Source organism: Colletes latitarsis, chromosome 1, assembly GCF_051014445.1.
Source record: "Colletes latitarsis isolate SP2378_abdomen chromosome 1, iyColLati1, whole genome shotgun sequence".
In the NCBI taxonomy this organism is placed as follows: domain Eukaryota; kingdom Metazoa; phylum Arthropoda; class Insecta; order Hymenoptera; family Colletidae; genus Colletes; species Colletes latitarsis.
This window is the reverse complement of record NC_135134.1, coordinates 40,773,763-40,799,111: the sequence shown is the minus strand read 5'-3', so window position 1 is coordinate 40,799,111 and position 25,349 is coordinate 40,773,763. Positions and strand designations below refer to the sequence as shown.

Below are 25,349 nucleotides of genomic sequence, written 5' to 3'. Positions count from 1 at the left end.
ATATTACGATATAAGAAATTCTATTATTCGAACTAATTAAATTAAAATTAATTATTTTAAATATTTATTAATATAACGCTTTTATTAATAATTTCACAATATTTTCATTTCGAGATCCAAATTCCCCATTCTCGGAAACGAAGTTTGTATTTTTGCGAATCGAACGTGCCAACTTAACGGGAATGGTCGAAAGACAAGGATCGACGAAAGAATAAAACGAGTGAAGTTTGAAAATAGAATTTTATTAGCTACGTAGCAAAATAATTACTCACTTAAATATTTGGCTTGACACGATTACCAGGCTAGATTCATTTATATTAATATACAATATGTAAAATGTGCCATATTGGATATGGGCAGTGTCCGATGGTAGTACGATAAACTTAATTTTCATACGACATTAACGAGATATAAATATATATATAATATATATATATATATTACTTTACATGCTAGAAAATAGTATGCTAGGCACTTGTTTGAATAATTATAGAAAAAGAAAACTTACGGCGTACGGGGGGGTGCGTGACGGGGGTGGCGCTCGCGGGAAATTCGAAGGAAGGCAGTAAAACAAGAGAAGTCCAGCGAGAGATGAGAAAAGTAATCCGTGAAGGAGGCAAGAGGAACGTAGGGGACACGAAGTGGGAGCAATAGAGGGTGACTGGGACGGGGGGATAAAAAATAATGAGGGCAAGATGTATGCGCCGGAACAAGGGGGAGTACGAAAGAAACGAAGGAAGAAGCTTCGCTGTTCTCTTTATTTCGACATCACCGGTGAGAATTCTTGTCGAAGAGTCCGGTGAACGATCGTTCCTCCCTTTTCGTTCGCGAGACTTTGATCTGTGCTTTTTTTTTTTCATTTACAATTCTAGTTATCGGTAATAATGTTTGTCGAGTAAAAAAAAAAGACAGAAGAATACAGAGAAAAACCATGAGTAGACAGACAGAGAGCAAAGAACAGACGCGCGTTCGCGAGTCTACGTGCTCTTCATACACACTTGGCAGCGACTAATTCTGGACCTAAGGGTTCCTGCCTTCAAGGTCTGTTTCTCGGGCTTTTGGAACTGTTGCCACTCCTCGATCGTGGACATCCAAAAGCTGAACTCGTTCGCGTAATAGTGGCAGTGTCCTTTCGCGCCGTTACATTCGATGAACGGCGTCGCTCGGAAGTCCTCCAGGCAGGATCCAGGGCTGGACAACGAGTGTCCACCACCCTGGGACCCGGCACCCGTGTGCTAAAATGGTATTATTAAAATTAAACAAGAAATTTTTTGTTGAAGAAGAAGATCAAGACTCGAAAACTAATATGGTGATCCCTCGTTAGTTAGAGTTGGACGGGTGATAATTTTATCCGACCAAGCAACCGTATACAGGGTATTCTAGAAACTGGGACAAATTGTAAGTATTTTTTAGATGCAAAATAATCAATAGAGAAGAGAAAATTGACATATATAAGGAAAAATTAATTGTTCTATCTAAAGAGTTCATATTGCACTTGCACTTTTGCATCAAGAAAAATTATACTGTTGAAAAACAGTCCCCATCAGGGAATTCAACCTTTTCCCGTATCAGTTTCTTGTATTTCCCCTTAGAAATGAACTTTTGTCCTAGTTTCTAGAATCGTCTAGCATACTGTAATAATGTACTTTAGAAATAACAAATTTAGATTTGTAAACAAGAATCTACAGAGTGTTCGGTTACTTCTGGGAAAAATTTTAATGGGAGACTCTAGAGGCCAAAATAAGACGAAAATCAAGAATACTAATTTGTTGTTGGAGGCTTCACTAAAAAGTTATTAATGTTTAAAGTTCCGCTAGTAATGAATTTTTTTCTAGAAAATGGTTAGGATTTCGGAGGTAGATCTATTCACCAAAAATTATTGTAATTGACCCCCGCAACCGAAAATAATTTTTCCAGAATGATTTGAAACTTTTCAATTTTCAGGGTAACAGACAGTTATGGTCAGACATTATATTTTCAGTAATGAATTTTTTTCTCAAAAATGCGTAGGATTTTGGGTGTATATCTATTCACCAAAAACGACTGTAATTGACCCCTGCAATCGAAAATAATTTTTCCAGAATGATTTGAAAGTTTTTCTTTTCGCCGAAAAATTTAGGTACCTACCCCTGTCGATTTTTCTTAAAAATTCCTTTTTCATTTTTAGTAATTTTGTTTGACGCCCTACAGAAAAGTTGTCTAATACTTTTTTGTAGATACCCATGAGCTCTACTTCAGAAAAAAGTTTCGCTGAAATATATTCACTATTGTAGGAGTTATGGCTGTTTGAAAATTTGACCATTTTTATGGAGTTTTTCTCATTTTGCGGAGTCAAGGACCAACTTTTCGAATATTTTTGCAATTTGTACATATTCTCCACCAAAATACGCGTAGTTTGCTTTTTTAAACATTGAAATCGTCCAATCCGTTCAGAAGTTATGACGTTTTAAAGATTCGCATGAAAATTCGGGCAGACATTTCTGGCCAGAAATTATATTTTCGGTAAGGAATTTTTTTCTCGAAACTGTGTAGGATTTCGGGGGTATGTCTGTTGACCAAAAATGCTTGCAATTGACCCCTGCAACTAAAAATAATTTTTCCAAGACGATTCGACAGTCTTTTTTTTCACCCAAAACTTTCAGCACTTATTCGAATTTTTTTCTCGAAAGTGGGTAGGATTTCGGAAGTATGTGTATTCACCAAAAATGATTGTAATTGACCCCCGCAATCGAAAATAATTTTTCCAGAACGATTTGAAATTTTTGAATTTAGTTGTTAATAACTTTTTAACGAAGCCTCCATCAACAAATTGATATTCTTTATTTTCGTCTTATTTTGGCCTCTAGTATCCTCTATTACAGTTTTTCCCAGGGGTGGCCGAACACCCTGTATATAACTCTGTCAGTTTTGATTATTTTCACTTGAGAAAAATCTTCAACATTTGTAAAACACAATGAATTATGCACTATTATGACTTCGCAATTTTATGCAAAATGTCGAGATTAAGAAACTTATACGTTTTTTGTATAAGAAAAAAATCCCTAAAAAGTTTGGAAATCACTGGTTTTGATATTGATTGTTCTCGTAAAATTTGAACTGGAATTTAAAGCTTTCGATTGAATGGAAAATTAATTTTCGTACCATAACGAAACTGTATCCGATCCAAAGACCATTCCATCCATGCGGACATTCTGGAATACTCAATGATTGGCTGTGAACAGCTATCGTGTTCGCTGGAACTTCACACACCACGCATCTGTGCAAGAAAAATGTGCATTTTAATCATTGATAGTATTAAATACGCAAAGCAGTGATAATAATTTAAGATCACGCGTCTTTGAGTAAATACAACTTGTATCAGATGAATAGTTTCACCAGTATCATATTTACTTTCTAACAATTTATAAAACCTACTTTTCCAACTTTAAATTTTTAAATTCAATATTTTATAAACATTCAAACATTAGCTCTACACAATTTCACCATTAAACAAGTATATTAATATAAATTTAAAAAGAATATTTTTAAATATTTCCACATCCTCAGGAACTTTCATCACAAAATGTGAACTTGTAAAAATTGAAGTTTTCTTTGAATTTAACTCGATGAACTGTTTTGATATGGGCAGCCTATAATATCTAGAGTGTAGTATAGTATTTCTATAGTGAGATTATAGACCAAATGATGAGTTAGAAATGTAGAGATAGATAAAACATTAACCTGAACGAATGTAATAAATTGAATCGATGATGACTGAACGAATCGAGACTGTAGAATCACGTATACGTGACAGCGGCCGTCAAAGCGTTAAAGTGTTCGATGGTCTAGAGTAAACAAACATTCTCGCCGTTTTCTTTTGATGTTCGATTTACCTGGAGATGAATTCTTCTATCGCCGTCTCCTCGACAGGCATCATGGGAATTGGAGAATTGGTCGACAGCCAATAAGAACGATCGTTGCGGCTGGCGTAATGGCAGACGTTGTTCACGTCGCAGAAGAGGAAGGGCATTGTCGAGAATTTACGTACGCATGAACCGGCGGAACCTGTTTCACGATAATTTATTAGATAAGTTGTACCAGCACGAGAAAAATTGTGACGCGTGTAAGTTTCGAAATTACGTTGATCGCTGATTCTTCGAACTTTTAACATGGGTGTACAAGTTTTATAAAAAAATACTAAGTAATAAGTATAAGGAATTTTATTATATATTTTTATTTGTAATACTTGCCTAAATCTTGCGAATGTGCTCTTTCATCGCCATCCATATACAACAGACTGTATCCATCCCAGAGCTTGAGGTGTCCTGGTTCACAAACTGGCAACGACTGACTTTGGCTGTGTTTCACCAACAACATACCAGTGAGATCACCGGTTACAGCTTCGCAGGGTCTTCCAGGTTCTCCTGGAGAGCCTGGAACACCTACAGGTCCTTCAGGACCTGGGAGTCCAGGGCTACCATTGATTCCTCGAGGACCTGGGAAACCAATTGGTCCTATAGGTCCTGGAAGCCCATGTGAACCTTTCAATCCATTCAATCCAGGCAGTCCTTCTGGTCCCGGAAGTCCCTTGTCTCCTTTTGGTCCGTTTGGACCGGGAAGGCCTGTAAAACAAGTATTTAAATACTATATTTAATACAGTGTTTAAATAAGAAATTTACATTCCAACTTAAGGTACAGTCAACGAATAAAAATAAAAAATTATTCTACGCTATTTAACACATTTAGTTAATTTGAAAACTTTATAGTAAAACTGGTATTATAAGAAAACTTCATTTACAAGTTTTATTTTGGGAGTGGCGAAACAAACAATTTGATAGAAAAGCGTCCCACGCAAAAGTTTCTTCGTTTTCTCTATGGAATAAGAATTCGTAAATGGGAATATATATTTCTGTTTAAAAAAAAAAAAAAAAAAACAAAATTAACCGAATAACCTTGAAAAAGTTTTATATCTAATATTTTCCCTGAAAATTTATTGTTTTTGAGATATATAGATGTAAAGTTTTCAAATCAACATATATATATACACGCAATTTTCCAAACTGACGTCCGAAAACAAATACTGAAACATTGTTTGTAATACTCTTCAAAATATTTGTACTTTAATAACAATTTGGCGTTTATGGAATATTTTTCATTTTTTTTTTTTTTTTGTATGAATTCAAATTTTTATTAAAATACAAAAACAATTTTTTCCTATTTAATTATGATTTACTTTGCATCGATCTCTTGGTCATTAGCGATTAAATTACCCCTACGATTATTTTATATTTTTGTAATTAAACGTTGTTGAAATTCTGTTGGAAATAAATAAATTTAAGAATAGTATTAATCCATTCGTGCAAAGGATAGTCTAAACCATGGAAAAAGTGTTCCATTCTACGTGAAATGTTAAACGTATGCTAAGTTTCGCTTGCTCTTCTGAAATTCAATTTCTTTGACATTTTACAAATGGAATTACTGCAGTACGTACCAGGATATCCGCGATCTCCTTTCGGTCCCATTGGTGGTTCGATGCAATCGTCTCCCTTTTCACCTTTTGGACCAGGGTAACCAACGGGACCCATTAATCCTACTGCACCAGTGTATCCCCTATCACCCTTTTCTCCGAGTGCTCCAGGAGCCCCATTCACACCATCCCAACCTCTATCACCTTTTTCTCCAGGTGCTCCGTCAAAACCACCCAGACCTGTGAATCGAACAAAAGGAATTTGTTTAAAAAAATTATTCAAAGTACGTTTCACAATTTGATATCTGTTACTAAATATTATATAATTCTTCGATCTTCATAAAACATTAATCGAATTTCTGTTACGAAACGTTGTAGGCGTGCAGAATGATAAAAAATAAGAGTGGAAATTCAAGTTTTAAATGGCAAAACTACGTTTCAAAGTTTCAGTCAATGTTATCTTCAAAATTATTGGATATATAAGGAAGTTTTAAAAATAGATTTGAAGTATTTTTGATGGAACATAACTTAGTGTATACATTAGGAAAATGATTTCTGAACACTTACAAATTAAAATAAAAATCACTTCATTAAAAAACATTAAGAATATATTTGGTGAAAGTGATTTCTTTACTTTTGTATTTATTTCTCCGAGTGGTATCAAAATATTTAAGTCACTGATCTTGCCAAATACATATAATAAACAAGTACGAATAATTTATTTTTGGTGAACCATACTAAGTGGGTAAACAAATCTAAAGATTGATATTCACTGCCCAAAATGTGACAATTCCATGGATCAGGGTACATATATTGCAATTCGAGTTATATTCTACACACACACATTGGTTCTAATCATACAAATCCATAGAATTGTGAATTTCTGGGTATCTAACATTGATTAATTTATAACACCAATTCAAGACAAATTATAAATATGCATTTTTAAAAAAAAGAAATTGATGATAGAATTGATGGGGAATTTTGTGTACAGCGAAAGTAATTCTACTTTTATCACTATTTACCTGGGAATCCTGTTTCTCCCTTCTCTCCTTGAAGACCTGGTAACCCTGGTGGCCCTGTGTCTCCTGGGAGGCCTCTTTCACCAGGTGAACCCGGAATTCCTTCAGAACCAGGACTTCCATCGCGACCAGGTGAACCAGGAGCCCCTGCAAGACCCATATCACCTTTCTCACCACGTGGACCAACAGGTCCGTAAGGTCCCTTATCTCCTTTGTGTCCTGGCAAACCAGGCAACCCTCGCTCTCCCTTCTCTCCTGGTCGTCCTGCTATTCCTTTTCGTCCATGCTTTCCAGGCGAACATGGCACACCCTTTTCACCCTTGACAGTTAACCCTGGGGCACCTTCAATTCCGGGTGGTCCTGTTTCACCTGAAATAATAAATTTCATCTATTAATACAACGAAATTTAACACGTTGGATTAAATCTCTATCCACTCGAATATTTAAATAATATTTGATAACGTATGAAACAAGAAATAAAAAATAGAAAAACGTACCTTTAGGTCCAGGAGGTCCATATGGTCCTGGATTTCCCATTAGACCTGGTGGACCTCTATCTCCTTTCTCGCCAGTGTATCCAGGAGGACCATCCAAACCACGATCCCCTTTCTCTCCACGAATACCTGCTAGTCCAGGAATACCTGGTTCACCTTTCTCACCTTTAACCTTAATCGTTGGTCCAGGTGGTCCACGATCACCTTTCTCTCCGGGTGCACCAGAAATACCAGGGTGACCAAGAGCACCTTTGCAAATAGTTCTTATTTATTAGAAATTCATTGTTACCAAATTATCCGTTTGGTAATTTCGTTTAAGAAGAAATACTCCTATGACTTGATACTCTTTGTCTTAATTCTTACCTGGGATGCCACGGTCTCCCTTGATACCGTTAAGTCCAGGACGCCCTGGAGGTCCCATTTCACCATTCAAACCAGGGAAACCGACAGGTCCAGGTGGTCCAACGTCACCACGTTCGCCAGGCAATCCATCGATTCCAGGTGTACCCGGTTCACCCGGTCCACCCGGTGGTCCCTATTATAATCAACAGAATCGATGAATTGTGGATCGCCTTAAAAGAACAACATTCGCAATTTTTTAATTATTTTACTCGAACGTACCAAGTCTCCTTTAGGCCCAGTAAACCCTCTTACTCCACTGTCACCCTTTTGTCCTTGAAGTCCTGGTAAGCCATCCACACCTGGCACACCAGGTTCTCCCTTCAGGCCAGGTAATCCATCTCGACCAAAACCAGGTAATCCAGGTTCTCCTTTCACACCATCGACACCATCTCTACCCGGAGTACCCGCAGGACCACGGATTCCTGGTACTCCTGGCTCACCTTTCTGACCTTTTTCAGACACTCGACCCGACTCTCCCTTACGTCCCTAATGAAGTCAAGAAAAAATACCAGTGAATGTTTCAATAAATTATTAGTATACTAGGCAAAGTAGAATTCAATCCCCATATGACGCTAGGACAGTGGTTCTTAACCCTAATGAGATTCGTACATAGATTTCTGGAAATTAAAAATATTAATTGTAAGTTAATTGTAATTGTTGTGTAACTGAAGTTATCATTATGTCTTATTGAAAAACTAGAAGCTTTCTTAAGTTTCCAATGTAGCATACTTTTTATATCTAAGAAATTTAACAGAAGACTATAAGAGTATAATGTGTAACTATAAAAGAAAAGATTAAGACCCACTGTTTTAATACTAAATCATCGGTACTGATAGCTTTTTGTTAATATGCTTACAGGAAATCCTGCTGGACCTTGTTCACCTTTAGGCCCACTCAATCCAATAGGGCCCTCTAGACCTATAGGACCAGGAGGACCATCGTCTCCTTTAGGTCCAGGTAGACCTGGACGTCCAGGTTTTCCTTCCATTCCAGGTAGTCCAGGGAAACCAGCAGCACCTTTCTCACCTCGTTCTCCCTTCATACCAGGTAAACCCTCTATACCATGTTTACCTGGTGCACCTGGCAAGCCTCTTCTTCCGGGATATCCCTTTGGTCCGTCGATACCTACTGCTCCACGATCACCTTTCGTACCGGGGAATCCTGAAAGGCCTGCCCTACCAGGTTGTCCTGGGAATCCCGGTTCACCTATACACGATAAATTTGATGAGTTTATTTCAAGTATTCAACAAAAGGTTCTCGCCAATCGTGGAATTTAATTCCAGCGTACCTTTGCTTCCATCCAAGCCTGGTGTTCCTGCTATACCAGGAGGTCCTGGTGGTCCAGGTGTACCAGTGTCTCCTTTCTCTCCTGGTGCACCGGGCAAACCACTCATTCCGGACTCGCCAGTATCACCCTTCTCTCCACCATATCCTTGTAAACCCGGTAAACCAGAAGGACCTTCCTTTCCTGGTGGTCCTGGAAGACCCCTTTCTCCTTTTATTCCCGGAGGACCACTCAAACCACGACTACCCTTGACCGATATTCCAGGTTCTCCCTTGTCGCCTTTAAGAGCTGGTGCACCGGGGAATCCCCTAGGTCCTTCGCGGCCAGGCTCTCCAGGGAAACCCATAGGTCCCATGTTGCCCTTATCTCCACGAGGACCAGGCAATCCTCGCGGTCCAACTGGACCGGGAGGACCGATTGCTCCTGGAGGACCAGACGGACCCTAATTTCATCAAATCATGTTATATTTAGATATTTAAACAGCACGGGTAATTTGAACTGGGGCACATTTGATGACATTTAACCGTTTTATCAATTTACATAAACACTTACCGAAAAACCTTGTAAACCTTTTTCGCCCTTAATTCCATCTATTCCCGTCGGTCCAGGTTCTCCTTTCTCACCAGGAGGTCCTCTAGCGCCTTTCACGCCCTTAGTAATGTTAAACGGTGGACATTCGCCTATTTAATGCACAAGCAACAAAGTAATTCACACAATCTACATATGTTTAAACAGTATGTTAATTTTGATATTTATTTACCGGGTTCCCCTTTGTCGCCGTAGTATCCATGTTCACCTTTCAGACCGGGGTGACCTGGCAGACCGGGTTCCCCGGGTTCTCCCTTCACGCTGATACCACTTTCTCCCTTACGTCCAGGTACACCTGGCCTTCCAGGAATACCGTCTGGTCCAGGAAAACCGCGATCACCCTAAAAGTGTCAGACATAAAGTTAAACTAATCATAGTTTATAAGATATGGTAATAAAATTTCAAAATTATTCTTGAAACTTTAGTGCTAGGCGTGTAGAATTATTACTTACAGCAGTACCCTTAGGTCCAGGGAATCCTTCGAATCCAAGAGCACCTTTATCGCCTTTAGGACCCATTGGGCCTGGTGGACCCATCTTCCCTGGTAATCCTCGTAAGCCTTTCTCACCCTTTTCCAAGTGGACATTAGACCACGTAATTGTTGCCGGTGCGCCGGGTGATCCTGGCGCACCTGGTGAACCAGGAATTCCATCCTTGCCCTGTCGACAGAATAATTAAAATCTGCTTGAAATACAATCTAATGTGTAGCTGTATAAATTAATACAACCAATATAACAACTATCTAATACGAAATTTATAGTACATTTGATTTTTAATATGTTGAATTGAATATTACTTCAACTTGGTAACCCTAAAATGTTAGTTAACAGTGTGGACAATTTGCAAATGTCTAATGAATATAATAATCTTGTAACCAGCCTCTTAAGTACACGATATCCGTATTAAGATTTCTTGGCTTATCTTTCCAATGTATTTTTTTTGTCTTTTATTTCTGTGACACTTTATTCTGAATTATTCAATATAATCTCTATTGACTCTGTAGGATCAATCGCTTGACTAAGTATTATTTTAATTTATTTTACACCATCATTGAGACCTCATCAAGGAAAACTATTGTGTAGGCTAAGTAAGCAGTGAACAAATTGAAATTTTACTTTGATTTATTTTAATAATTTTTAAATATACCGGTGCGCCTGGAGGTCCAATCGGTCCAAGCATCCCATCCAAACCAGCTTCTCCAGGGTATCCCCGTTCTCCTGGAGGTCCTCGCGGACCAATCAATCCAGGAGCACCATCCAAACCGCGATCCCCTTTGAGTCCTGGCAAGCACTCCGAACAGCGTCCCCCCATTTCTCCCTTTTCACCGGGTTCTCCTGCATATCCTGGAATACCGTCTCTTCCGGGAGTTCCCGGTTCTCCCCGTAAACCAGGCAGACCTGGTGATCCTGGAATTCCGTCCATGGAATCGCCTGGAAGTCCGCGTGGTCCTGTATAACCGCGTTCTCCTTTCAGACCCTTTTCTCCATCCAAACCGGGCGCTCCGTCCATTCCTTTGGGACCCTTTATGAATAAACATTTTAAAATATTTTAAATTCTCGAAATATTGAAACTGTACAAATGTAAGGTAAAGTAAAATATATTTTTGAAAACAAAATAAAAATTTTCTTTGAAAAAATTCCATGGATTTCTATTATACTGATGGACGACGAACGTTGTTATTATTGGTCATGTTTATTAGCATGTATACCCACCATAATCGATAATCCTTTGTCTCCTGGAAAACCTCGAGGACCTACGGGGCCTGGTGGGCCGTCAAAACCACGGGGCCCTGGAGATCCTGGGAATCCTGTGAATCCAGACTCTCCTTTCGATCCTTTCTCACCCGGTGAACCTTCAGGGCCAGGGATGCCTTGTTCACCGGGACCTCCCACCGGACCAATTGGGCCTCTAGGACCTGGATCTCCTGGATATCCATCCGCGCCTCGTGGCCCAGTAGGACCAGGGAATCCTCGCTGTCCTTTTGGACCTGGTGGACCTGGTGAGCCTTTGCCGCCCTAAGATTGCAATCAGTTTTTAATATCGCTGAATAAGAAAAAAGACACACATAGTAACGTAGAAACCTTGATAGAAAATATATTTAAATTTCAAAAACTTTAACGCGTCAACTGACACGCCAGTTTCCCCTCTCTAGAAATATCGTTGAAATTTCTTGTGGTTATAGTGTGGTGACATTAGTTTCATTCTAATAAAGCTTTAAAAAACTATGAATATTTTAAGGATACTGTCAAGGTATGAAAAATGTGATTCCTATAATTCATAAATAGTACTTACTCCAGGTGGACCTGGTGGACCTGTAATTCCTGGCATACCCTTAACTCCATCTCGTCCTGGTTCCCCTTTCAAACCAGGTCGACCAGGAAGTCCATCCAAACCATCGTAACCTCTGTCTCCTTTGCGTCCAGGTGGTCCTGGGGGACCGGGGAAACCGTCTGGACCCTGAATACAATGAATATTCGTATCAATTTATATTCCGTTAGAATTTTATTTAATTAGTAAGTGAAAATCATTTCTGGTAAACTTACGAGTTCCCCTGGTGGCCCTGGTAGACCTTTTTCTCCTTTCGAGCCGGAAGTTCCAGGTGGACCATGATCTCCTTTCGTACCGTCGTTACCTGATGCTCCTTTCTCTCCCAATTCACCCTATATGGAAATATGGGAACTATTTATTTAATTATATTTTAATAATTTGGAGAAATACAAAAGAATGAACTTAACGTATTGTCAGAGTATTAACGTGAGTATTTATATTCGACGCTATACCTTGTCTCCTTTTTCTCCTTGGTCGCCTCTGGGCCCAGTCACTTCCGTTATGGTTACGAATGGGCATGGAGGTGTAGCTACACCAGGAGGTCCTATTTCTCCCTTCTGACCTTTGTCACCTTTGAGACCCTCAAATCCAAGACCCATGTGCCCCTTCTCACCCTTTGGACCTGCTATTCCGGGCATACCCTACGGTAATTTAATATTTTCTTTAATTAATATCTTAAAATATGGTAAATATATAGCTTATGAAGGTATAACCAAAAAGATAACAAATATTAGTATTACACGTACTGGTTCCTCCTTTACAAGAAGAAAAATAGTGGAAATAGTCACGTACGTTTTATCGAGGTTGAAAAGTGGCCTTTTATCAAGGAGCTACCGTACTGTAATATCACGGTACTCACGTAAGCTCCACGATCGCCCTTTGGCCCAGGTATTCCACGTTCTCCTGAAGGTCCAGGTCGTCCTGGAGGTCCTCTCACACCATCGATACCCGGTTCACCCTTTTGACCGACAGGGAGAGGGCCAGCGAATGCCGGTTCTCCTTTGGTTCCTTTGGGACCGGGAGTACCTGGTAAACCACGAGGACCAGGTTCTCCAGGAATACCGTCACGACCTGTTTCACCCTAAACGACAAGAAAACTTAAATTCAATATAGCATTCAAAATATAAAAATTCTATATACTTTCAGTGACATCCAAAAATCATAATGCGTTACATGCATAACCGTAGTATTGTAAATATAAATTAATAATATTAGATGTATTGTTTAATATTGCAAATCAATTGTTTTAACAAGTAATTTATCGTGGCCTTCTTCAAAACTATAAAAATAGAGTTTACTAAATTGGACAGAAAATATTTACATTATATAACAAGTTACTACCGAGAACAAAATTACACACGTATAGATAAATTAAAAATAAAAAGTGTACAATATTTACAGAGAGGAATGATTAAGTGTTAGAGTGCAAAATATGAAAACGAAGCCCTATGTTCAAATAATTATTGTTGCTTCGAGTCTCTGCATTGCTTCATGTATAATACATTATATAAGTTTGTTCCCCCACTATGTTTACAAGTTATCTTCACATTAAACAAAAACAATAAATAGTTCGTTACAACGTTTGAAATTTATTCCTAACAATTGTCTAAATATAAATCTATTCATTGCTTTCTTTATACATACTGCAATGTAACAACGCTACGACACAAAGTAAGCTCTTAATTACGTACATACCTAATTTAATATAATTTTCCTACAAGTTGGCAGAGAAAAGAAAATATGGTTCTCCGTTTAATTATCGATTTTAATATCTGTCCAGTAACAGGATTATTTATACGCGATGTACGTACATCTGTTCCGTTACATCCGTCTCGACCAGGAAGACCAGCAGCTCCTGGCGGACCTTGAACTCCAGGAATACCATTTATACCAGGGAATCCAGGCATACCCATTTTCCCCTGTGGGACACGACGCAATTAGAACGGTTACGAACAACAATCTACATGGATTGTTTCATGAATAACACCGATATACTTACTCTATCACCTTTTGGTCCTTGTGGTCCCTGAGAGCCAGGATCACCTTTCTCTCCTTTGGGTCCTAGGAGACCTTCTCCCCCGGGAAATCCCATTTGTCCTTTTGGTCCCTGTATTCCCATCACACCTGGCGGACCCTGTATACGTAGATCGTGTTCGATTAATTGCTCTACGTCACAGTGTTTGGACGACAGTTGGGAAAAATTACTCTCGAGGCATTATTAATTTAAATATACGTTTGAAATTGTGCAGAGTACGCGGTGGCAATAACGATTTTGAAAACAAGCAAATAGTGGAACATGTGAATTTCTGTTTCAAAATTATCGTTATTTATAAATTTTCAAATTTAATTTACGCTCGAATAACGCACGAAATAATTAATTGTATGTTGAATATTAAACAGAACAGAAGAGAAGAAGAAGGAAATGTAATTTGAGCAGGGAATTTAATTAAATGTACATAATTAACGTAGATAATGTTTCCAAAGCACCTGATCGTGACTCTTTAAATGTTAATGAAATATTTCGTATTGAATTAAATTATTCTTAATAAACTTGTTACAAATTAACGTGAATACGAGGGAAAATTTTTCTTCCCGATCACTTTTCACTAGATCATCATTTCCTGCAATTCCGTTCATTACTTCCGACCAATTTCCACTCGATCGTTCTGTTTTTCAGCCATTGATGCTTTAATCAAAAAGTAACTTCCTTTTAAAGCGACGTATACGTATTTCAATCACGTTCGTTCTGTAAAAAGTGAATGCCTTTCCAGGGAAAAGTTACAATTGGTCGCCAGAGATCGTTGAATGCAAACAAAAATCGTAATTGTTCGGCGATCTTGCCTCTATTAAATTAATTCTGTAATTCGTTTAAAATTAATCGACCATACGAGAGATACAAATACTTTCGTTTAACATTGTTCGTACAAAAATAAATACTGTAAAATATGAAAAGAAGGTATAGTACACGAATAGAATCAGTTGTTTGAAAATACAGATACCAGTGCAATGAGTTACTTTCTATTGGACGAATCAAAAAATAGAGATTTAATATCACAAATATATCAGAGTTGTAAAATCAATTGATCAAATGAAATAAATATAGTATTTCATTTGTAGCGTGCATGAACGATTGTCAAGATTTAAAAAGAAACTTTTCTTCTTTCAAATGTTGATCGTATGTAAATTCAATTAAAAATTTTAACGATTTATTATCAGATTATTTCATAAATCACGGGCGTACGTAACTATGTTCTGACTCAATATAAACGAACATAGTCTTAAAACCAAAAGTTTAGAAACTAAAAAAGTGATGGAGGATTTTGGTGTTCCTCGTATGCAATTTCTGAACATTGAAAAAAAAAGGTTAAGAACCACTGATATAACAGCTTTTATCCATTTTGAAGTTTAGTCGACTCTGAGATTAGGTCACTTTGCCCAATAAATTTCAGAAAAACTCGAAACGTTACTCCTGAAAACGCATCCAATTTCGAGTGGAATGGTCAGTTACGAATACTTACTCTGGATCCTTTCTCTGCGAAACATTTTGGCACACAACATGCGGATCCCTTGCAACCTGGCGGTGGACCTCGTCCTACTGTTACAGCCGTATAGCTGCCGCCATAAGGATCTCCACGGCCATAAGATTGTCCCTGGCCATAAGGATCTCCACGGTCATAAGGATCTCTAGAGCCATAGCCCGATCCCGATCCCGATCCTGATCCTCTGTTATAAGTGTTCTCATAACCTGGAGATCTATTGTATGGATCACCGGCACCTTGATTGTATGGATCACCAGCACCTTGATTGTATGGATCACCGGCACCTGGATTGTATGGATCACCGGATCCTTGGTTGTAAGGATCCACAGAACCTTGTTCTCCTCCGTAACTGTGCGTTCGGTTTCCACCTTTTTAACAAAAAAAAAAAAAGATCGTCGTTTAAGGAATCTATCATTAACACTTCAACCATTACGTTAGTATTTTATATACATTGCAAGGATAATTATAATTTTATTTCTTTAATTTCATCGATTGTTGCTTATTTTAATTTCGTGAATTTTCAACAAGAAATTACGTTCCACTGGAGTTTTTAAAAGCTCTGGATAATAGGATTTGCCACTATGAAACTAGAAAAATTAATCCTCAAGTTGAAATCTTAAAGAAAATGAATTTAAATTAGATCAGTTTTGATTTTGAGGTTGCCTCCAAAACGTGTAAATTAAGTTTAAAAATATGGAAGAGGAAATACGTAAGAAAAAGGTGTTGAACGTACAAAAAAAAAAAATGGACTGATGATTGCTGGTGAATATATAATAAAGCGTAACGTTATCAACAAATCGACCTTTGCTATTTTAAAGTTGAGCTGCCATACCAGAATTATGCAATTTGTAAACGGAAGTCTACATATACAGGGTGTTCGACCACCTCTGGGAAAAATTATAATTGAAGATTCTAGAGGCCAAAATAAGACGAAAATCAAGAATACCAATTTGTTGATGGAGGCTTCGTTAAAAAGTTATTAACCCCTGAAGTTCCGCCCTTACAGAATTTTTTTCTCGGAAGTGGGTAGGATTTCGAGTGGATATCTAATGACCAAAAATGCTTGCAATTAACCCCTGTAAGTAACTATAATTTTTTTAGTACGATTTGAAATTTTTTAATTTCGTCTAAAAATTTCAATACCTACTTGAATTTTTTTCTCGAAAATGGGTAGGATTTCGGGGGTATGTGTAATCACCAAAAATGATTGTAATTGACCCCAGCAGACGAAAATAATTTTTCCAGAACGATTTGAAATTTTTTTTTTCGTCGAAAAATTTAGGCAGCTTACCCCTGTCGATTTTTCTTAAAAATTCGTTTCTGATTTTTAATAATTTTGTTTGACGCCCTACAGAAAAGTTGTGTAATACTTTTTTGTAGGTACCCATGAGCACTACTTCAGAAAAAAATTTCATTAAAATATATTCACAATTATAGGAGTTATGGCTGTTTGAAAATTGGACCATTTTTATGGGGTTTTTCTCATTTTGCTGGGTCAAGGACCAACTTTTCGAATATTTTTGCGATTTGTACATATTCCCCACCAAAATACGCGTAGTTTGCTTTTTTAAACATTAAAATCGTCCAATCCGTTTAGAAGTTATGACATTTTAAAGATTCGCATGAAATTTCGGGGAACCATTTCTGCCGTCACATTAGATTTTCGGTAATGAATTTTTTTCTCGCAAGTACGTAGGATTTCGAGGGTATGTCTAATGACCAAAAATGCTTGTAATTGGCCCCTGTAAGTAACTATAATTTTTTTAGTACGATTTGAAATTTTTTAATTTTGTCTAAAAATTTCAATACCTACTTGAATTTTTTTCTCGAAAATGGGTAGGATTTCAAGGGTATGTATATTCACCAAAAATAATTGTAATTGACCTCCGCAACCGGAAATAATTTTTTCAGAATGATTTGAAATTTTTTAATAACTTATTTATGAAGCCTCAGTCAAGAAATTGATATTCTTGATTTTCGTCTTATTTTGGCCTTTAGAATCTTCCATTAAAATTTTTCTCAGGGGTGGCTGAGCACCCTGTATATTATTTTGAGTTTTGATCGTTTTTGGAATTTGTAGAATAAACAAACACAAGTGGAACATTTCGATCTGTTTCACTGATTCTCAATGTCTCCCAATTTCGCCTGCAATGCAATCAAGCCTAACAGAGCTAACAGTTGTCAATTTTCAGTTACCTCCCTTAACGAGAGATGAACGCGGGGTATGTCATCTTAACGAGTTAAAAAAGATCGATTCTTTTTTTATAACGTTTAAAATTTATTTCCTTGGGTAAACATGTAATATTTCTTATTCAATTTTAACATTTAGATGCAAATAATCGTACTGTTCTTGAAGAAATATGATTAAACATGAAAAATAATTAAATTATACACCTTTTGGCGCCTTTGGCAGAAATAGTATTAAACTATTTTCATAATTATTAAAATATTTTAAGAATCGTACGCTGACGATAAGTTGTAAATTATAAATTCTTGTTTTCAAATCTAAATTTTCTGTTTCTGAAGTATATTATTACAGTATGCTAGACGATTCTAGAAACTAGGACGAGTCGAGGCTCATTTCTGAGGGGAAATACGGGAAACTGATGCAGGAAAAAGTTGAATTCCCCGATGGGGACTGTTTTTCGACAGTATAATTTTTCTTCGTGCAAAAGTGCAATATGGACTCTTTAGATAGAACAATTTATTTTTCCTTATATATGTCGATTTTCAATTTTTTTTCTCTATTAATTATTTTGTATCTTCGCATAGAAAGTGCTTACAATTTGTCCCAGTTTCTAGAATACCGTGTATACGATTGCTTGGTCGGATAAAATTGTCGCCAGACCAACTCTAGCACAATTTTCCACGAAACTATTTTCCCCTAAGCTTGCAGTCTCTAAAAACTCCGACAGTAATGAATTAATATTCATGGAAATATTTGCACATGTACAAAATGTATATCTTTATCGTCGAGATTACAACCAACATAATATCCGCAGTTTTTTTTTTTTTTATCGAATAAAATGTTCGCTTTCAACAATAGCAACACGAAACAATGCTATTTTATTCCAATTTGATCAAATTTGAAAAATCACAGTTTAAAAGCTCGTGTATTTTCACCTTAATATTATTTTTGGGAGAAGTTACAAATGGCGGTTAATTATTTTTACAAAAATTATTTTTTTTTTATTTTTATGGAAACTAAAATCCTCTATTATATTTGACGCAAATTATTTTTACAGAAAAAAAAATTAATGCCTTTAATTTTTATACAAAATAAAATTTTCTACTGGATTTAATAACAGTAATGGATTCTACATGTTCAAAAGACTTTGTACAATAGAAATATGAATAATATTAAAAACGATCACCTTGTGGTTTGACGTTTATTGAAGTTTATTAAAGTTTAGATAATTAGTTAAAAATTTCATTCATAATTCCGAAGCAGTGTATATTCTTAGAGTATACAATTTTGAATTTGTTTATTATTGAAAAGGGGAAGGGGAATTGTAGCGAAATGTAGTTTCTCGTTGAAGATTTGACATTAAAAGAAGCAACAATCGACGAAATTAGAAAATAAAATTATGATTGGCACTTTGAAAAATATGGAGTTTCATTGAAATATGCATAACGTTTCGAAATAAAAATTCAAAGTTTTGTAGTGAACGAAAATGCGACTCCAAAATAATTTTCTCGTAGTTTTGTGAATGTAATTCTTAAAGGATACGAAGGAAGCAAATAACACGTTTTCAAAATTCAGTTTTCAATCAGCTCGTTGAATTTTATGGAATACCATAAACTCGCGCGCGCGCATAACTGGTGGTATTATCGATTAATAGGAAACTATTACACAACACTGCAAAGGTAAAAGATAAACGATCTCATTAATTAGCAGCCTGAAGTTGAATCCGTAAATCTCACAATATTGCGGCAAAGCCATTACAGGGAAAAAAGGAAGATGAACGCATTTCCTTGACAAAATATTAATGACTTAGGCCATAAATTTTATAATGACCCACCTGGACGCTGGAAAACCGAATAAATCCATTTTGTTTAATCCGCACGTATCGTTTATATCAATTTTTTTTTTATTTCTATTCTCTTTCGCGTAATAACATTTCCCTCGTATTTTTAATACCTCAATTTCCAACGAAACTGTTTTATACGTACAAAAATAGTACACAACATTATCGAAAATTATGAATTTACGATTTTTCATTTTCACAGTAATCGAACCACGTATTTCCAATGAACAGAGGCTGATTAATAATGCAGTTTAGGAGAGATAAAATATATAGGAAGCCTTAATTAAAATGCAATATTCCATGCGAGCCAAATTAATCGTCGCGAACTGTTTCCTCAAAAAATAACAAAAACATCCGCTTCGTACTGTTTATGTTTCTACTAAATAATCCAGGAGGTTAATTTTTGCAACAAACTCTTTCGAAGCGATTGTTAGAAGGGAAAAGGGGGAAAATTTAAACGAAAGATCAAATAGGTACCATTACTTTGATTAACTCTTATCAAATAACACTTTCTTGAACCAATTTTATTTATTGCACGTAATAATACAAATAAAATTCTTCGTCTTAACTATGTGACTATGAAGAGTAAGAAAAGTACTGGTTCGAGTGAATGTTATTCAATTTGATAAGAGTTGGGCATAACGACGAGTCTAGCTGAGCAAAATATACAAACAAACTGGTACCCTTGGAATCAGAAACTTTGGGTTTCACCAAGGTCTCAGGTAGTTAACAACTACAGAAATTTCCGGTAATCGCCACAAACTGTTGGAGAACGTCGATGTTTTCGTTTCCTCACCGCAGTGTCTGTTTACCTGTCTTACCGTACGCATCGCAGCGTAATTTTCGATAAACTAGTTTAGTGGTCAGAGAAGTATGTAAGTACAAGTTTCGATATACTTCCATTGAAAAATCACTCTATATATTTTCATTCTTCCTCAACCTATCTGTTCATTAACCCTTTGCACTCCGAGAGTCTTTATTAATATGGACGACTAGCAATATCAATTGCAATTTTGTGATGTAACTTCTAAAAATAAAAAATATTCTTCTCACAAGAATGTTTAAATATCTATAATTTAAATTTTATTCCTGTATCTCCCAAACTCAATTTGCGTTATCATAAATGAAATTTGAATTGAGCCATGGTATGTTTTAGGTATGTTTGTCGCCATGGCGACGCCAGAGGAGTGCAAAGGGTTAAACATATTTTAAAATTATTAGTAAAATTAAAAAATTAAAACGTCGAATTTTCTCATATTTGCAACGAAAATTGAGTGCAAAGGTTTACAAGGAACTAGTGTGCAATATTATTCGGTTAAACAAAATAATTTGAAAATATATTATTCTAGTAAATCGAGTGGTATTATTCGATTATTTAAAATGTTGTAATTTACAGCGATTGTAAATACCATAACTTTCTTGGTGTCCTCTGTATCGCTGATCATATTCACCGCCATCGGGATGTCTATTATTACGGTCATCATAACTCCGGCCGTCGTCATAGGGATCTATGTTCCGCCTATCTTGTTCCTCGGAACCTGAAAAATAAACGTCAAACGTTGCATTTAAATATAAATTATTTTTAACTGATTTTTACTATCGTTAAGTGCCCCCATACAAGGTTAATTTCAACGAAATATTAAGAAGTAAATCAAAGAATATTCCTATAAATAAAGGTGGCAAATAAAAATAAAATTAAAAAAAAATTTCATGAACGTATTCAAAAAGCAAACGTTACACAAAAATATTTCATTATCTGTATTTACTTATTCTTCCACATAAAATAATTTTTATAAATGATTTTTACCATCGTTAAGTGCCCAAATAGGAGGTTAATTTTAACGAAATATTAAGAAGTAAATCAAAGAATATTCTTATAAATGAAGATAGCAAATAAAAATATTTGGAAATAAAAATAAAATTGTTTAAAAATTTCATAAACGTAAAAAGCAAACGTTACACAAAAATATTTCATTATCTATATTTACTTATTCTTCGACATAAAATAAGATAACGAGATAAAAGATGATAGTCAAAGTACTGTCTGTTTAGGATTAAAATACGACTCTTTTGTTTACAAATCTACTGTTACTCCCGGTGGCCAAAAATGAAAAATTAGCAAAAGGTTCATGACGATTCAAAGTAAAAAAAAAAGAAAGAAAAATTTCATCTATACTCAACATTTTTTTTAAATTATAATTTTAAATCTCGTACAAACTTATCGACTAATCTTTCGAACTTTAGGGATCGAGATATAAATTTCGTAATTACCTTCGTTGTTGGAAAGGAAAGCTCTCCATCGTGGCGAAATATTGTAATCGTCTTCAGTACTGTTCGGTTTCCCGATATCACCTCGTCCAAGTGGGACAACTGGCGGTGGATCGACCCATGTGTGATTGTATTGCTGAAACGAAACAACCAGAGGAAATTATTGTCTTGCATGAAAATGTAAGTAGACCAAAATAACAAAAAAATTCGTTATGACATCTTAATTAATAAATAGTACCTGCAAAGTCGATAGTCAATTTGTTTTCTACGCAGAATAATATCCGTATTGCAATTAATAATCGTGACTTATTTTGTTTACTATTTTAATATTGTATTAGAAATTCTAAAATCAATGCTTGGTACACATAGTTTTCAATTTCATTTATTGCATAATAAATCATATTCGTTTAAAAGTTCAGTTGCATAAACGAAACGAATTTATGTAAAAATTTGTATTTGTGTAAAATTTTCTAACGTTTTATAAAACTATCTACTTGTCCAGTAATCGGTACGGAGGTGCTTGTAAAATATATCGACCGAGATCTAGATCTTGGATGAAAGGCGCACGAGAGATCTATACCCTGTTTTACCGACTAAGTGTACAGAACAAACAAAATTTAATTTAAAGCGAAACAGAGTATTTGAAAAACTCATTTAAAAACATTTGTATCTACGTAAATGAATATGCAACATATGCAGCGAGTAGATTAATTTAAATATTTAAAATTTTATCCGATAGATATCAATTTCTTGAGAAAAAGTGTACAAAATTCTTATCAGTCTACTTGAAAAAATAAATTACTGTTCTCGATTTTTAAAATGAAACATAAATTCGAAACATGATCGACGTGTTATCCATTTATATCATTTCTTTTTTTCCGGCCTAACTACTATCCAAATTTGAAAAGCAGATAAACGCCAAACACAACATTATCGAAGTATGTGTAAATATACAAAATATAGAATATCATGATAAATTCAATTAATATTTATTTACAATGCATTCGAATATGTTTAAATCACGAATCAAAATTTAGTACAAAAAATATATTGGAACATTTAAGAAATCACACCATCCAAAATGAAAAACAAGCAACGAACAAAATGTTGATTTTAACGCCTCTTCGCGATTGAAACAAAAGTCACATTTAGCATTCACGTTGAAACAAAAGAGCACGCCTAAGCATATGTATCAAATGCATAGATACAGAGATTAAAAGTGTTTCTAAATGGATCTTCTTACTCCTTAATGCTTCTAAGGTTACATCAACTGTCGATAAGTTATCAGCTATGCTTCCTTTATGGCAGAACATGTCTCACTTTAAATCGCAAAATTTTAGTAATGTACTTTTCTCGTATAAACACGTTATATAACAGCATTATAACGCATTGTAGAAATTAAAATATAAAGTAAATATAAAAAACTATTTAAGATACAATTGTACAAACTTCATATTATTAACTGAGTAAATTTCAAGTTCAACGTGCATCATTTAAATCGTACACTTTTATATTTTCTAGCTATCTTCTGAGATTCATCAATTAACTATTGCTTCCATCTTTTCGTCACATTCACACTTTTAAAAAATCTTCGTTACGATGTTCTCTGTCTGTTAGAAAACATAGAAAACGAGTAATTCCATTATCAAAACTTTAGTGGAGCTAAAATAGAAATAGTTTTCAACGCGTCCCAGGATATTCGAAACTTCATTTATAACGCAGGATCCGTCCCTACGAGGCAAGTGTACCGTGCAAGAGTCCCGGAGAAAAAGTATTTTTAATTTCGCAAAGTAATCGAATGTGCTAATTCGAGCCTCTCCTACGTCCGTCGACCGCTACCTCGATCTTCCTGGGACGAGAGTTCGTAACTCTTTACGATTGAAAAATCACGTCTGTAATGCATTGTGCAAAGATCTGTACGCCCAAGTCCCATAAAGTTATCGAAGGAGATGGTTAGAGGGTCTCTCTATATTCATAGAATCTCTTTAAATTCACAGACCAATTGCTACCTCCGTCTCTGGTCTAGCCCTTATTTCACGTCCGGCGACCATAATATACAGATTGGCTCGATTCAGCCGATGCGTCATCGCATTCACAGAAAGTCATTGTCTTGCCCTCGTTTTCACGTTTTATCCTTTTTACGTTTCGGGATGGCACGCACTGACAGGAAGCGCGGTGAGATAGGCGGCTCGTTATCGTTTCGAAACAACGTGCCGCACTCTGTTTCTCTTTGATTCCCTTTCTGGCCAGCCTGAGCTTCTGGCATAATTGATGACGCTCTGTAGTGGGCAGAGCCTTTTTTCCCGAAAATGCTCAATGAAAACACGGACTTTATCGAAATGGACGTTAATCTTGTCGCGCCAACACGCGTGCCTGAATAGACGCGTTCGAGAAACCGAGAATAATCGAAGAAACGTGAAACGTGAAACGTTTGACCTCCCGATGACCCCGCGAGATTAGAAAATTCGAATCGTTGTTGTACCGATCCTCCACCAACCGATGACACGATGTTTCGTTGAAAAATATTAAGCAAAACTTTCCATATTTTTGGTATCGTTACTTGTACTGCTATTATTATTGTTAAATTAGTGTGCCTCAAGTACGTACAGTGTGTCTCGCGAACTATGTCCATTCAAATACCTTCTGAAGTATTGATGATGTAGAAAAATGTTCGAGACAATAATTAAATAGTTTTGAGAGGTATTTTTGATTTCGTTATTTCTATTACTATTATTATTGTTAAATTACTGTGTCTAAATGTGCATACAGCGTGTCTCACAAACTATGTTCTTTAAAATATCTTCCAAAGTATTGAAAATATTGAAAAATATTTGAGACAATAATTAAATAGTTCTGAGAGGTGCATAATCAGCTGTAACTTTTTTTATTAATGTTTTTCTTAAATTATATATTCTGCAATACATCATATAACTAGTCATTTCTTATAGAAAATTATTAAGCTATTTATGACAATATAATTAATTTAGATGATATTTCAAAGTAAATGTTACAGCTATTTTTAAATTATTAAGTTAAAATCTTGTCATAAGTAATATAGTACTTCTTTGTTGGGAATGAGAGGTCTAATTATATCTAATTTTAACATAAAATGTAAAGGAGAATAGTAATATTTTAATGATACAGTACAAATATTTATACTTAAATATCTTCTAAACTAATGATTTTTGACGAGCTGAATTAAATAGTGGATTTAGAAAACTATGATTCTATTCAAATCCAACTAATTGTACAAAACACTTTTGAATATCATCGACAGTTTCGAAAATATTCGAATGGACAGAATTCGTTCACATTTTTTGAACTTTTACTAATTAATATTTGTAGAATAAATAATTATATTTCTTTTTTTAAATTAATATTTTCGGATGCAGCACGAAAGTTTTAAAATATCGAACAGTTTATTAATATATACAGAATGTAATCACTCGAGTAGATTAACAAATTATTTTAAAATGTTTTTGATCGAATACATTAATTGCGTCCTTTGAAATTTTAGTATTAAATGAATGATATATGATATTAGGTCGAGAGTTGTCTAATAACATTCTTATTAACATGTTGGAGCAAGGAACTCCGTAAACTGAGTAGAAATGGTTTATTTAGTCCTCCACAACGTTTCAGCGCTCATTCCTGGAACCATGTTCAGTTATATAAATAAATCACTTCTTGATCTTTTCCAAAGTTCTTTGCTTGCTCTTACATATTAATAACTAGACACTTCTCTATTATATGACATGTTTGTATACCAAACAAGTCCAACTGAATAATAACTTTTACTAAATAATTAATTTTTGCAAACAATGTAATGCATGTTGCATTAACATGTAATTACGTATTTGCAGTCAAATATGAATAAATAAAATAAAATTTCATAAATAAAATTTTTGCAAGCAATGTAATGCATGTTGCATTAACATGTAATTACATA

General features: G+C 35.5%; 1 protein-coding gene across 2 annotated transcripts in view; it reads right to left on the bottom strand.

Annotated features, from left to right (window-relative positions):
* Positions 1–221: 221 nt before the first annotated feature.
* Col4a1 (Collagen type IV alpha 1) overlaps positions 222–25,349 on the bottom strand; it is a 41,280-nt gene continuing 16,152 nt past the window's right edge. Inside the window, exons 3-28 of one of the 2 annotated variants that reach the window (XM_076772023.1) lie at positions 21,404–21,536; positions 20,542–20,670; positions 15,238–15,472; positions 15,084–15,201; positions 13,565–13,699; positions 13,377–13,484; positions 12,425–12,646; positions 12,018–12,206; positions 11,781–11,897; positions 11,530–11,694; positions 10,950–11,252; positions 10,384–10,758; positions 9,690–9,896; positions 9,410–9,578; positions 9,202–9,329; positions 8,653–9,091; positions 8,221–8,570; positions 7,584–7,850; positions 7,326–7,497; positions 6,966–7,211; positions 6,472–6,837; positions 5,471–5,686; positions 4,230–4,601; positions 3,873–4,044; positions 3,142–3,256; positions 222–1,235 (exon numbers count right to left, since the gene is read on the bottom strand). In XM_076772023.1, the coding sequence (XP_076628138.1) occupies positions 978–1,235; positions 3,142–3,256; positions 3,873–4,044; positions 4,230–4,601; positions 5,471–5,686; positions 6,472–6,837; positions 6,966–7,211; positions 7,326–7,497; positions 7,584–7,850; positions 8,221–8,570; positions 8,653–9,091; positions 9,202–9,329; positions 9,410–9,578; positions 9,690–9,896; positions 10,384–10,758; positions 10,950–11,252; positions 11,530–11,694; positions 11,781–11,897; positions 12,018–12,206; positions 12,425–12,646; positions 13,377–13,484; positions 13,565–13,699; positions 15,084–15,201; positions 15,238–15,472; positions 20,542–20,670; positions 21,404–21,536 (5,706 nt within the window). In that variant the 3' untranslated portion in view covers positions 222–977. Of the gene's footprint in view, positions 1,236–3,141; positions 3,257–3,872; positions 4,045–4,229; positions 4,602–5,470; positions 5,687–6,471; positions 6,838–6,965; positions 7,212–7,325; positions 7,498–7,583; positions 7,851–8,220; positions 8,571–8,652; positions 9,092–9,201; positions 9,330–9,409; positions 9,579–9,689; positions 9,897–10,383; positions 10,759–10,949; positions 11,253–11,529; positions 11,695–11,780; positions 11,898–12,017; positions 12,207–12,424; positions 12,647–13,376; positions 13,485–13,564; positions 13,700–15,083; positions 15,473–20,541; positions 20,671–21,403; positions 21,537–25,349 lie in introns of both variants that reach the window. The other variant, XM_076772016.1, reaches the window with a different exon arrangement.